Genomic DNA, 12,048 nt, shown 5'->3' on the forward strand with positions numbered 1-12,048 from the left:
GTGAACAAACTCTGGCCTGGCACTGTCTCTGGGTTCTTTCTATAGATGAGAATAAACTCCTATTGTTCTACCCTGCATCCATCGAATCCATCAAGATCTATTACTTGTAACAAAAGCCACTATCTTTTCTACAAAATCATTAAACAACTGGAAGGGTGGGTTAAGACAAAAAGAAACAGACGAAGACTTCGATGCCCACATTAAATGTAACAGAACCTGGTAGAGCTCTGCAACAAGAGGGCATCGCTGAGCAAAGCACCTTATCTTTCTGTCTCAAGTATCCCAGAGAACCAGGAGCCATCTTTCACAACTTTAGGGGCAGAACACCATTAAAATATCATCATATCAATGTGATGTCTAATCTCTTTTTATATATTTATTTTTTTTCCTTTCCCAACACAAAAGCAGTACCACAGCCACCACCCTATAGCTTGCTTTTTTTCCTCACTAAAGACATTGGGGAGAACGTTTCATTCCATACACAAAAAGCTTTCTTGTTTGAGATCAAGTTCTAATATACCTTCGAACCCAAGTGACATTCCATGTTAAATGATTTTGTAGATGACATCATTTGCAGCATCTTGAAAAAGCCTTTGAATTGGAAGTTGCCAAGAATAGAAGACACCGCAGAATTGTGGACACAGTAATAATTGTTTTAATAAAAGGAAAACATTTAGGCTTTCCTACAAATGAGATACAACAGATGTTCTTCACTAAAGCCAGTGTGCTTCTGCTCAGGTTCTGTACCTGCAGCCCTCTCACCTACAGGAGGCATGACTCACTTTTTTTTTTTTTTTTTTGTAATTTATTTCTTCATGAGAGACACAGAGAGAGAGGCAGAGACATAGGCAGAGAGAGAAGCAGGCTCCATGCAGGGAGCCTGACGTGGGACTCGATCCGAGGACTCCAGGATCACAGCCCTGGGTGTGAACGCAAACACTCAACCGCTGTGCCACCCCTCACTCCTCCTCTTCTTCTTGAGGTTCTCAAAGCTTAGTGAGGCCTTCCCGGGCCTCTTCTTATGAAAGGGAAACAAACACCTTCCACCCAACTCCTCCTCTTCATTTTATTTGATTTTTGTCCTCTTCTCCTGAAAAGCATGAAATGCGTGCCTCTTTTTGTTCACTGTTGGATCCCCAGCACCTAACAGGCACTCGAGAAACTGTTGTGTCGTGAATGAAAGCATCAGATGACAACCACATGGAGCACACAACCCAAATTGGTCTTCTCCGCTCGGGCTACCGCCGATGAGTCAATGATGCAGCAGGAGACAATATCCAAGAAGAGGAAAAACAGCATGCGATCTTTTCAACATATGTGAACTGTTAACAGTTTATAAAGTTAACTTCTGAAATGTTCATTACAGGAGAATGAGAGAAGGTTGCAGATCCCAGAGTGATCCAAAGACCCATGGAGAATCAAAACTGACACAGTGCAGTCTGAGTCTTTGAGATAGTTGCGGTGCTCAGGCACCTGCCAAAGCTGGTCCCAAAAGGGGGTGACCAGGAGAGAGCAAGTGGAAGGCAAGACTTTTTTTTTTTTTTCCTGTATCTGGATTATTTGAAAATTTTAAAATAAAAGGAAGAAAGAGAAAGGAAAGGAAATGAAGCAGATAATGCATTCATTCGTCAGGAACTAACCTCACATTCAGGACAAAACCAGTCCCCCTCTGGTTCCGATGTCAGTCTCAGACACTTAGCGTGATAAACCCGGGGACAGAGCTCACAGCAAAGGACTTGGCCTTCCCGGTGACAAACCCAGCAGTAGAAATCATTCCGTCCATCCTGCGGTACAACATCAACAGGGTCTGTGGTGAGTGGCTGCTTCATATAGTAAAACGGACCATGTCTTAGTTCTGACTGAAATGTAGGCAAGAAAGACAGGTTTGGTTTCAAAACAAATGTGCATTCTCAAAAGGAATTTGAACAAATACATCAATAACAACAAAAGAAAAATCACAGCATTTCACACATTCATTAAAAATCTATCTTGGGTTACTCTACTAAATACAGAGTCTGCAGGTCATTAGATACTAAGATTTTTCTATCTTTATCTCTCTCTCTCTCTCTTCTATTTTCAGAAGCCATAGATTGAAAAGCTGGTGTCTAAGAATTAATAGGCTGCCCTCGCAGAATAGTTACAACGGCCACAACCCAGGCATACCCAGATTCAAATTTTAGCTCTACCAGCTGCATGACCCTGGACAAAACTCAACCTCTCAGCTTCAATTTTCTCATCTGTAAAATGGGGATAATAATACCTAACATCATGGCATTTGGGTTGGAATTAAGCAGGATGATATACCGTATGCATTTAACACGGTGCTGCCATTACTAATATAATTAAGAGACCAACATATGGAAGTCTAAACAAAAGCAACAAGTGTGGCAATTTACCCTAGGATTCTTTCAACAGCAGGCTTTGGGAGAATAAATCAACTGGATTTGAGTCATTAAAAAAAAAAAAAAACTCTTTTTCAAGTCTACTAAAGTATTTGAGCCAACCAATGGCTTCTTAAAGCCATGATTCTCTAACATGGTAGGTTTTTGCAGAAGCACCAGATATCCTATTCAGAGCGACCAACAGCAGAAAGATGATACGAATGGCCAATTCACACCAGTGGCCAATTCGTGGGACTCAAAACCCCTTCTGACTCCAGAATATCAAGAGAAATGTTCCCCTAATGACACATTATAGAATCTAGCAAAGCCACATTCTGAACACAGAAGATTACTCAGAAGAAATTCATTAGGAAAATGTCTACAAACACAGTATTTAAGAAGTACTATAAGAAATTCTGGGGGAAAGGTGCTTGGTAGCTCAGTCAGTTAAGCTCAGTCTTGGCTCAGGTCATGATTTTAGGGTGGTGGGACCGAGCCTCATGTCGAGCTCCGTGCTCAGAGGGGAGTCTGCTCAGTATTCTCTCTCCCCTTCTCCCTCTGCCCCTCCCAGCCTCCCTCAAATAAATAATCTTTCTTAAAAGATTAAAAGAGATCTCTCTTTTAAAAGAAAGAAAAGAAAAAAGAAAAAGAAAGAGAAAGAGAAAGAGAAAAAGAAAAAGAAAAAGGAAGAGAAAGGGGAAGGGAAGGGAAGGGAAGGGAGGGGGAAGGGAGGGAAGGGGTCTAAGGTTGCTTTCGGGAAGCCGGGAAAACCCCCCCCCACGGCACCAGCCCCCCCCAAACAACACCACCCCCCATACCCAAAAAGAAAAGGAATGAAATGAAATTCTGGAGGCAATTGGGTGGCTCAGTTGGTTAAACATTCAATTCTTGATCTCAGCTCAGGTCTTGATCTCAGAGTTGTGCATTCAAGCCCCAAGCTGGACTCCATGCTGGGCATGGAGCCTACTTAAAAATAATAAAGAAAGAAATTTTGGTGATAATCATCAAAATGACCCAGTAAGTAGCTGTGCGACCTTAAGAAAGCTACTCAACCCACAATGAGCCTCAATTCCATGGACAATAGCTCAGCCACAACCACAGTACCTATCTTTGACAATAAGCTTTTTTTTCCTGTCCTTCAGCAAAACATTTCGGTTTCCTCGACAAAGATCTCGTATGTTGGTTAAAGCTGCATAATTTTTGTTGGTACTATGAATGAAATCATTTTCTATCCTACTTTCTAAGTAGCTATTTGTTGGTACACAGAAATGTTGTTAGATTTTTGTTAATCCTGACCTAATATATAAAGAGTTCTAATAGTTTAGATTAAAAATATCTTGGGGATCCCTGGGTGGCGCAGCGGTTTAGCGCCTGCCTTTGGCCCAGGGCGCGATCCTGGCAGACCCAGGATCGAATCCCACATCGGGCTCTCGGTGCATGGAGCCTGCTTCTCCCTCTGCCTATGTCTCTGCCTCTCTCTCTCTCTGTGACTATCCTAAATAAAAAATAAAAAATAAAAAAATAAAAAAATAAAAATAAAAATATCTTCTCTAGGCAAGATCAGTTTTGTCTGTTCATCTCTAGTATGTTTACACTTTTCTTTTCTCCTTATTTTAATGGGGCCCTTATTTTATCCTGGGACCTCCAGAATAATGGAAAAGAGCGGTCGAAATTACAAGCAGCCATGTCGTGTTCCCGGTTTTTATTATGAGGTTTTAATGTTCTCGACATGCCTATTTCTACACTCCTTTTTATCAAACCTCCCAGATGCTTCCTTAGCAGATCTTTGCTAATCCATTCTTCTAAGCCTCCCTACTCTCATTTCTACTGAGAAAACATCTAAGACTTTTAAGGGTGATTGCTAATTCTTGAGCCCAGTTATTTCCTTGGTTCAGCTGGATACAGCACTCTATACTTGGTTTCCAGGGAGTAACATCGTTACCATATTCCCTCCATATTACAAGTTCAACATACTCTCCTACACACCATCTTCATTTTCTCCTCATAATCCCCCAGAGAGGTACTCAAGATAGACACTACTAGTCTTACTTGACAGATGAGAAAACTAGGTTAAAGCGACTCAAGCAGGAACTATTTCTAACCTGAGTGAGGTCTTCCAGAATGCTTTTGTGGCTTCTGCAACACAGCAGTAAGCCATAGTTCAGAGCCTGACTTCCTTTCAGCAAGTTAATAATAGGACAGGAAGAGCCAATCTAAACGAAACTGGAAGAATCGAAGAGGCCAGCTAATCTCCCTAACAACCCAGGTCTTTCCTGTAGAGTAGAAGCCATTTCTGAAGTTAAGCTTCCCCCCATGTCCTTGCCCCTACCCCACATCTGGCTGGGAACAGGGTGTTCCTGGGGGAGGGAGGGGTGCGTGCCAGGCTGCTCCCAACTCTCTTCAGGATATTCCCTCTTTCCTGAAGTAGTGGTTGTTGCTGCTGAGAACCAGCTGCCTGGTAACCTCCGTAGCCATCAGATACTTGCCTTATCTGCTGCTTGTAAGTGTTTCCTGCTCCATAAACATAGTCTGATAACAAATATAGAACATTTAAAAAAGGAAAAGCAAAATCATTCCAGGCAAAAGCAGTTAAGATTTTCTCCCCGCTATGTAGAAGGTGTGTTACCAGCCTGCTGGTAAGGCAAACAGGTTGCAACCTGTGTTATTATAGGCTGTGTGAGCAAGTGTTATTTCCCTGCTTCTCCCACAGGCTGACTGAACAAGAAAACAGGCAGGGCTCATTCATTCACTTCTCTAATACCTCTCAGCCTTATACCAGCAGCCAAAAGACTTATTCTGTAAAGGTTCCTACAAAGACAGTAAATAGCGGAGGGCTTTGAAGGTCCTGTGGTCCCTATTACAAGGACTCCAGTTAGCCACAGTAGCAAAAAAGCAACTAGAGACAATATGTAAATGAATGAATGTGCCAATAAAACTTTACTTACAAAAACAGGCTTTGGGCAGCACCTGGCTCCCAGGCTTTGTAGTCAGCAAACACCTCGCCTGCGTAAAGCAGAAAACGGGTGCTCCGGCTGTGTGTGAGCACAGGCTACATGTGTGCAAAACGGGGAAACCACAGATTCAAACTCCTACATGGACCACAGAGGTAACATACATGAGCAAAAATACTCCATGTTCCAGCTCTTATTCTTCAGCATTTAAAGCACAAATACGGGCAGCCCGGGTGGCTCAGAGATTTAGGGCCGCCTTCCGCCCAGGGCCTGATCCTGGAGACCCGGGATCGAGTCCCACATCAGGGTCCCTGCATGGAGCCTGCTTCTCCCTCTGCCTGTGTGTCTCTGCCCCTCTCTCTCTCTCTCACTCTCTCTCTCTCTCTCTCGCTCTCTCTCTGTCTCTCATGAATAAATAAAATCTTTTTTAAAAAATAATAAATAAATAAAGCACAAATACTGCAAAATATGCCTCCACTCTAAGAAAAACTGCCCAGCCCTGGAGCGTGAGGAATGTCACTGGCATCCAGCCTGGACGCTGGCAAGACAACAAGGAGAGGCAGAACTTGGGGCCCATCTCAAGGGGCAGCCCCAGGTTCAGCTCCAGCGATCGACACAGCTCGGCAGGTACACACACCCAGTGCTGCCAGAGCTCAGGGAGAGGCCAGCAAGCCTGCGACCCCCCAAATCATCTCAACGGTTAAAACACTGCCTCAAAAAAAAAAAAAAAAAAAAAAAACACTGCCTCAGCCCAACAAGGGGCTTCTGTTGATATTTTTTTATTTTTAAGACAATGCACAGGCCCAACAAAATAAAAAATAAAAGCCAGCCCACCCATTTATGGTATATATATATATATATATATATATATATATATATATTCTGTACTCAGAGACAGCGAGGAGGAGCTGCATCATTTCTCTGCCATATTTGATCAAAGGTATAACATTGGCCATCCAATCTGTTAGCAGATTATTTCTCAATCTGTTAAGGAGGGGGAGGGGGAATCCTCCCAAAAGGAGTCTTCATAATCAAATGTCCTGAGACCTAAAAATTAGATTGGTGTTTTTCAGTAAAGTCCATAATAATGTCATGTGAGGGAAGATACTTCTTGGGCCATCTACTGCAGGATATTTGGCAACCTAGCCTTCCACAAAATGCCAGGAGCATCCTTCCAGGCCATGGGATGTCTCCCCCCAACCCAATCCCAAGAAAAAGCACCTCCACATTTTCAAACCTTTCCTACAGCGTGAAACCATTCAGCCAAAAGGCTATAAAAATTAACTGTAAGCCTTAACTACATTTCTCCCCAAAAAAATTAAGTGTTTTTTTTTTTAAAGATTTATTTATTCATGATAGACATGGAGGGGGGCAGAGACACAGGCAGAGGGAGAAGCAGGCTCCATTCCGGGAGCCCGACATGGGACTCCAGGATTGTGCCCTAGGGTCAAAGGCAGGCGCCAAACAATAAAAAGCGTGTTTTAAAGTTACTCTTACAATTACCCTAAAAGTACTCAATTCCTAATATATGAAAAATGGGTGAAATGGGGGCCAATCTTAAAAAGGTCAACCCCCATCTCTCTACTAGGTAATAAAAGGTCTCTAACCAAAATGGAAAAACATGGGGGGTTTTTTGTTTCTTTTTATAAGACCAGACTAGCTTTCTTTTTTGAACACAAAGAAGAAAATAAAGAAAAAAGAGAAGGGAGAAGAATCTTGACATATGCCAAAAATCAAAGGCACTTTGGTGCCTGAAAGAGCCAGAGGCAGAAGGAATGCACAAAGCAGGCAGGGTGTGACACTGGGGAGGGGTGGAAGTATGGAAAACTAGAGGACCCAGACCCTGTGTCTAAAGGGGCAGGCTCTACTCCACTCCAGCTATTGCCGGCTTTTTCTGAGTTTTTATAAGAACTCAAAAATACAAGTTGCTATTTGAAATCCCATGATCTTCAAATAATGGTGACTAAGAAATTATATTATTGGTAAAACCCAGCCCTTGCAGACCTACAATTTGCTTTTAATTCCATAATTTTGTAACGCTATAAAATTCTAAAAGAAAGAAAGAGAAAGGGGAAAGTGTCCAGAGGATTTTTTTTTTTTAAGGGATTTAAGTTCCCCTTAAGGAAAAACAGATTGTATGGGAGGGAGGCTGCCACTACTATGCAAATATTATATGCTAAAATGAATTATGGGGTCAAAGGTCAGGAATGTCATTTCTGTGCAGTTAGGTCTGTTTCTCCTTTGCCAGCTCCTGACTGTTCGGCCCCAGGGAGTTTTAGGTCTGAAAAACAAACCTACAATCAACCTTATGATGTTTCCAGTCCAAAACCCTATTTTACAAGGTAACTCAATCTCAAAGACAGGAAAAAAACTGACAAGATCCCAACGTGAATTTCCCAGATGCAGTGGAGCTAGAAAGAGCCCAATCTCTAGGTCAGGACTGCATTTTCTCTGGGCAACAGTCTTCTATCAATACTGAAGATGACAGATTATTCAGGGGTGTAACCATGCCCTGTGTCCAGCTACTCAGTCTCTCCTCTTTTCCACACCCAGAGTACAATATGTATTCATGAGCCCCCACCCTGTAGTGACAGCAGCCACCAAACACTGGCTACTTTCTGAGGCGGCTAATCCAAAGGGGGACACAGACTGACAAACATATCATTGTAGTCATGGGCCCTGAGTGTCACAGAAACAGTACTAACACATGGATGAGGAAAAGGAGAAGAAAATGCATGGACTACCCAAGCTGATTAGCTTCCAAAAAGAGAGGTACAAGTCAATTCCTTAAAAGATACGTAGAAACTCAAAACTGTGATGCATTTGTGCATACACAAGGGAGAGGACAAAGGACAAGGCTTTCTGCACAGAAGGGACACAACCTGCCTCATGTCTTCCAGTTACCTGGTAAGAAAAGGTTTGTCCAGGAAGTTAAATTACTAGCTAAATTAAGGTTTGGGGATTATCCGTGGCCTTCATTGGTATTTTGGGTTTTTTTGAGAGAGAGAATCTTTAGCAGGCTCCATACCCAGTGCAGAGCCCAAGGCAGGGCTCGATCCCACAATCCCGAGACCACAATCAAAACCGAAATCCAGAATCGGACACTTAACCAACTGAGTCACCCAGGCACCCCTTCACATCCCCCAGTCTTCATGCCCAGTAGCTATGGCATGCCTCCTGGGTGACAGGGATACGTCCTCAGCGCTTAAAGCCAGACATGCAGACCTAAGCTCAAATGCAGGTTCTGCTTCGCCCTGAGGCCTTGAGGAGACAACTTAACTTCTCTGAACCTCTCAGTTTTCATCTGTAAAGTGGACACAGTTACAGTCCTTTCCCACAGGATTATTATAAACATTAACACAGAAAAATGCTTTACAACAGGAAGTGACATGCTGTCAACCAACGGCTCTTAGTATTAGTAGTATTAGTAGCTCTTAGTATTAGCTCTTAGTATTAGTATTAGTATTCACCAGCACTATCATATATATTGCTCAACCCTCCTAGAAATTTATTTAGGACCTGTTTCTTCTCTTTTAACAAGAGTCCCAACTCATTAGATTCCCAACTCATCAGATCTGGACTATCCAACACAGTAGCCATAAGCCAGAGGCAGCCACTTAAATTAAAATAAAAAATCCAGTTCCTCCAAGAAACAGACTCTTAAATATACAGAACAAACAAACTGATGGCTATCACAGAGGAGGTGATACACACAGGGGGCAGGGGGGACGGGGGTGGAGATCAAGGAGACCACCTCCTGTGATGGGCACGGGGTATTGTATGGAAGTGTTCAATCAGTATATTGTACACCTGAAACTAATATTACCCTGTATGTTAACTAATTGAAATTTAAATAAAAACTTTAGAAATTTTGGCTCAAAAAACCACAACTCAACCCCTTTGCCATCTGCAGGTGCTCAATGGCCACATGTGGCTTGTAGCTATCATCTCAAACAGCACAGATCTAGAACACTTCTATAGCTGTCATTTCATTATTTCACACATAGTTTTTGTGATTATTCCACTTAGTGTGGAGCCTGGCCTAATTTTTTATTATTATGACTGACATCATGTAGCTCGGTTTACCACCCCAACCCCGTGAAATTAGTAGTGGGACTATTATTCCCGTTTCAGTAGATGAGCAAACTAGGCAAAAAGAGGTTAACTTGCCCACAGCCACACAGCCAAGGCAGTGCTGGCATCTCGCTATATAATTTTGAGAATGGAAATAGATTAGTGTGCAGAAATGCACCCCTCTCCCAGTTCTGAGCATTTAACCGTTGCTAGGTTTCTTCCCATGAAAGCAACAACCTTGTGTTATTCCACCTCCAATCCCCAGGGCCCACTTCGGCACTCCGTAACACAAAAGATGGATGAATGCATCCCAAGGAATCTCTACTGAAATGCTAGCAGAACCACTGGGGCATCCTGTTTCCTCCAATGCCAGGAGATCTGACCTCACAGTCCACTAAAGCATCTCTCCTCTTTTCAAATCAGAAGAGAATCTATCTAGCCTGCATCAGAGAATTTTAAAGCTGGGTTTCTTAAGAGCTCAGACGGCTAATGGATTTTCCTTATCTAGTTGACAGGTCCTGGCTGCAGAAGGAGGATGGGATTCAAGAAGACACCCAAAGCCCCAGGGTCTATGCACAATGAGACAAAAGGGTGACCAATTATGGAAGAGGGCAGTGGGCAATAGGTAGAGTTGGCAGCTGTGTTACCACATTATTTTACAGATGAGAAAGCTGAGACCAGGAGGGAGCCTGCCTCCATCACGCAACCACCTCCAGGCAGAGCTCAGAACCATCCTACTGGCATGGCCTAGCAGGAAAAACTCAGGCCACTTGGGGAAACTGCCCTAGAGTGGGAAAAAAAAGAAAACCAAGGAAAATCCCCAAATCCTACAGCACGGTATCCTCAGCTCTTCTGGATCATTGCTCTGTCCCCCAAAACAGATCTAAAAAGCCACTGGAAATTTCTAGACTCATTTTGAGCTGCCCTTCTTGTCCTATACAAATGACAGCTGGAACAAGGCAGCTTGCTAAATGCCAATAACACCGGCTGTCAGAAACACCCAGAAAGCTGCAGCACTGCTCACTACAGCCTTCATCCTGCTGGTGTGGGCACCATCCCCAGTGGCCCTTTACCTGCTCCTTATTATTATTGTTCAGTAAGCCGGGTTTCTTTTTCTTTTTAATGGGGCTTGTGGATGTGTCCTGTGGCGAGTGGCCATTGGAAGAATGCGGAGGGCTGGGAAACTTTCTTTTCTGGGCTGTTCTCTCTGTGGAGCCAGGATCTGAAAGAGACACACAGGACCACATATTTTAAAGCAGTCAGGGAGGCCTAGGCCCCCCGGGGAGGGGGTGTGTGTGTGTGACACAACGCATTCTGTCCCCGGGCCCGATGCCACTGTAGTGTTGATCCTTCCGGAAATCCACTCACCCCATCTCTTCGGTTAACTGTCTCAAAGGTCAGACACTCTCTCTTCAGCCTAACACCACTTTTGTTAAAGTTTTAATTCACTGCCAGAAAATAAAAATTGAGATGCTTCACATAATCTGGACTTCTGGCTTCTCTTAAAAAACAAACAGAAAACAAAACACACCACAAATCTGAGCCTGCGTGGCCTTATGGCATCAGACAGATCTGAATACCAACCACTGGGCCATTTTTTAGTTGGAAATGTGCTCTCCATTTGCCAATATTCCCACCCTTCTCTCCTGTGTCCCAGTTGACCTGGTTATGACTCAGCCACCATGAGTTGTGTCACACAGATACCAGTACCGTCCTTATCCCAAAGAACTATTTCTTCTCCATACCCATGCTTCATGGCAACAGCAGGAAACCATGAGAGACAGGCCAAAAAGGCCACACACTTCAAGCAATCGAAGGAAGGCACACATACTTCTTTGTGGAAGATGACAACATTCACTGTGTTGTGCTTGTGACTTCTTTTCCAAAGGGACAGACACAAATGACATTCTCACTGATTCTCACCTGAGACATGCCAGCCCCATGCCTCCCCAACTGATTCATTCCTTCCCATGCTGACTCTTCTAGCATCTCATTTAAACACAGACACTTCCACCACCACCCAGCCTTCACCTGCAAGGCCTTGGATCCGTTCCATGCCCGGTGGCTATCTAATTAGCGTAGGGACGAAATAATGACACAGCGTGGTGTGCCTTACATTCTGAGAAAGAGAAGTTACAGTCCCGAGGAAAGACAGCTATGTAAAAGCAAAGGTGATGGGGTGAGATGTGAAATCCAGAAGGACGACTATCCCCAATGCTAACCTGACGATGCTCCTCCCCACTGTTTTTAACTTGTTGGCAAGCCCCAGCACGCAGGACACGCCGTGCGTCACCAACCTCCATGTGTGGACAGGGGCCACTGGGGCAGGTGAACATGGTTTGGTACAGACACACGCAAGGCCTCCTAGGGGTTTCCCTCCAACTGAAAGTCAGAGCATCTTCCAGGACATTCATTAAAGGAGACAGTGAAGGACTTCTGCAAAGGCTGATCCAGTCTCACCAGGCAATTTCAGAAAAATCCTGAGCAAGTGCTGCAGGTGCTGCACTGACCCATAGCCCTGAAAGGATATTAAATGCTAACTGCAGGCACCTTGAGGGAGAAGAAACCCCAGAGCTTGGATCATCCCACAGACTTCAAAATGGAGGCAGAGAGCCCAAAGGATGACCCAAAGGCACACCACA

At 43.8% G+C, this 12,048-nt stretch overlaps 1 protein-coding gene across 21 annotated transcripts in view; it reads right to left on the minus strand.

Annotated features, from left to right (window-relative positions):
- ZMYND8 (zinc finger MYND-type containing 8) overlaps positions 1-12,048 on the minus strand; it is a 143,264-nt gene that overhangs the window by 77,965 nt on the left and 53,251 nt on the right. For 15 of the 21 annotated variants that reach the window (XM_038572520.1, XM_038572530.1, XM_038572517.1 and 12 more), the window contains 2 exons: positions 10,480-10,628; positions 1,641-1,859 (listed from right to left, as the gene is read on the minus strand). In XM_038572520.1, the coding sequence (XP_038428448.1) occupies positions 1,641-1,859; positions 10,480-10,628 (368 nt within the window). Of the gene's footprint in view, positions 1-1,640; positions 1,860-10,479; positions 10,629-12,048 lie in introns of those variants that run through there. The other 6 variants (XM_038572531.1, XM_038572524.1, XM_038572534.1 and 3 more) reach the window with 3 other exon arrangements.

Source organism: Canis lupus, chromosome 24 (assembly GCF_011100685.1).
Source record: "Canis lupus familiaris isolate Mischka breed German Shepherd chromosome 24, alternate assembly UU_Cfam_GSD_1.0, whole genome shotgun sequence".
NCBI classification, from domain to species: domain Eukaryota; kingdom Metazoa; phylum Chordata; class Mammalia; order Carnivora; family Canidae; genus Canis; species Canis lupus.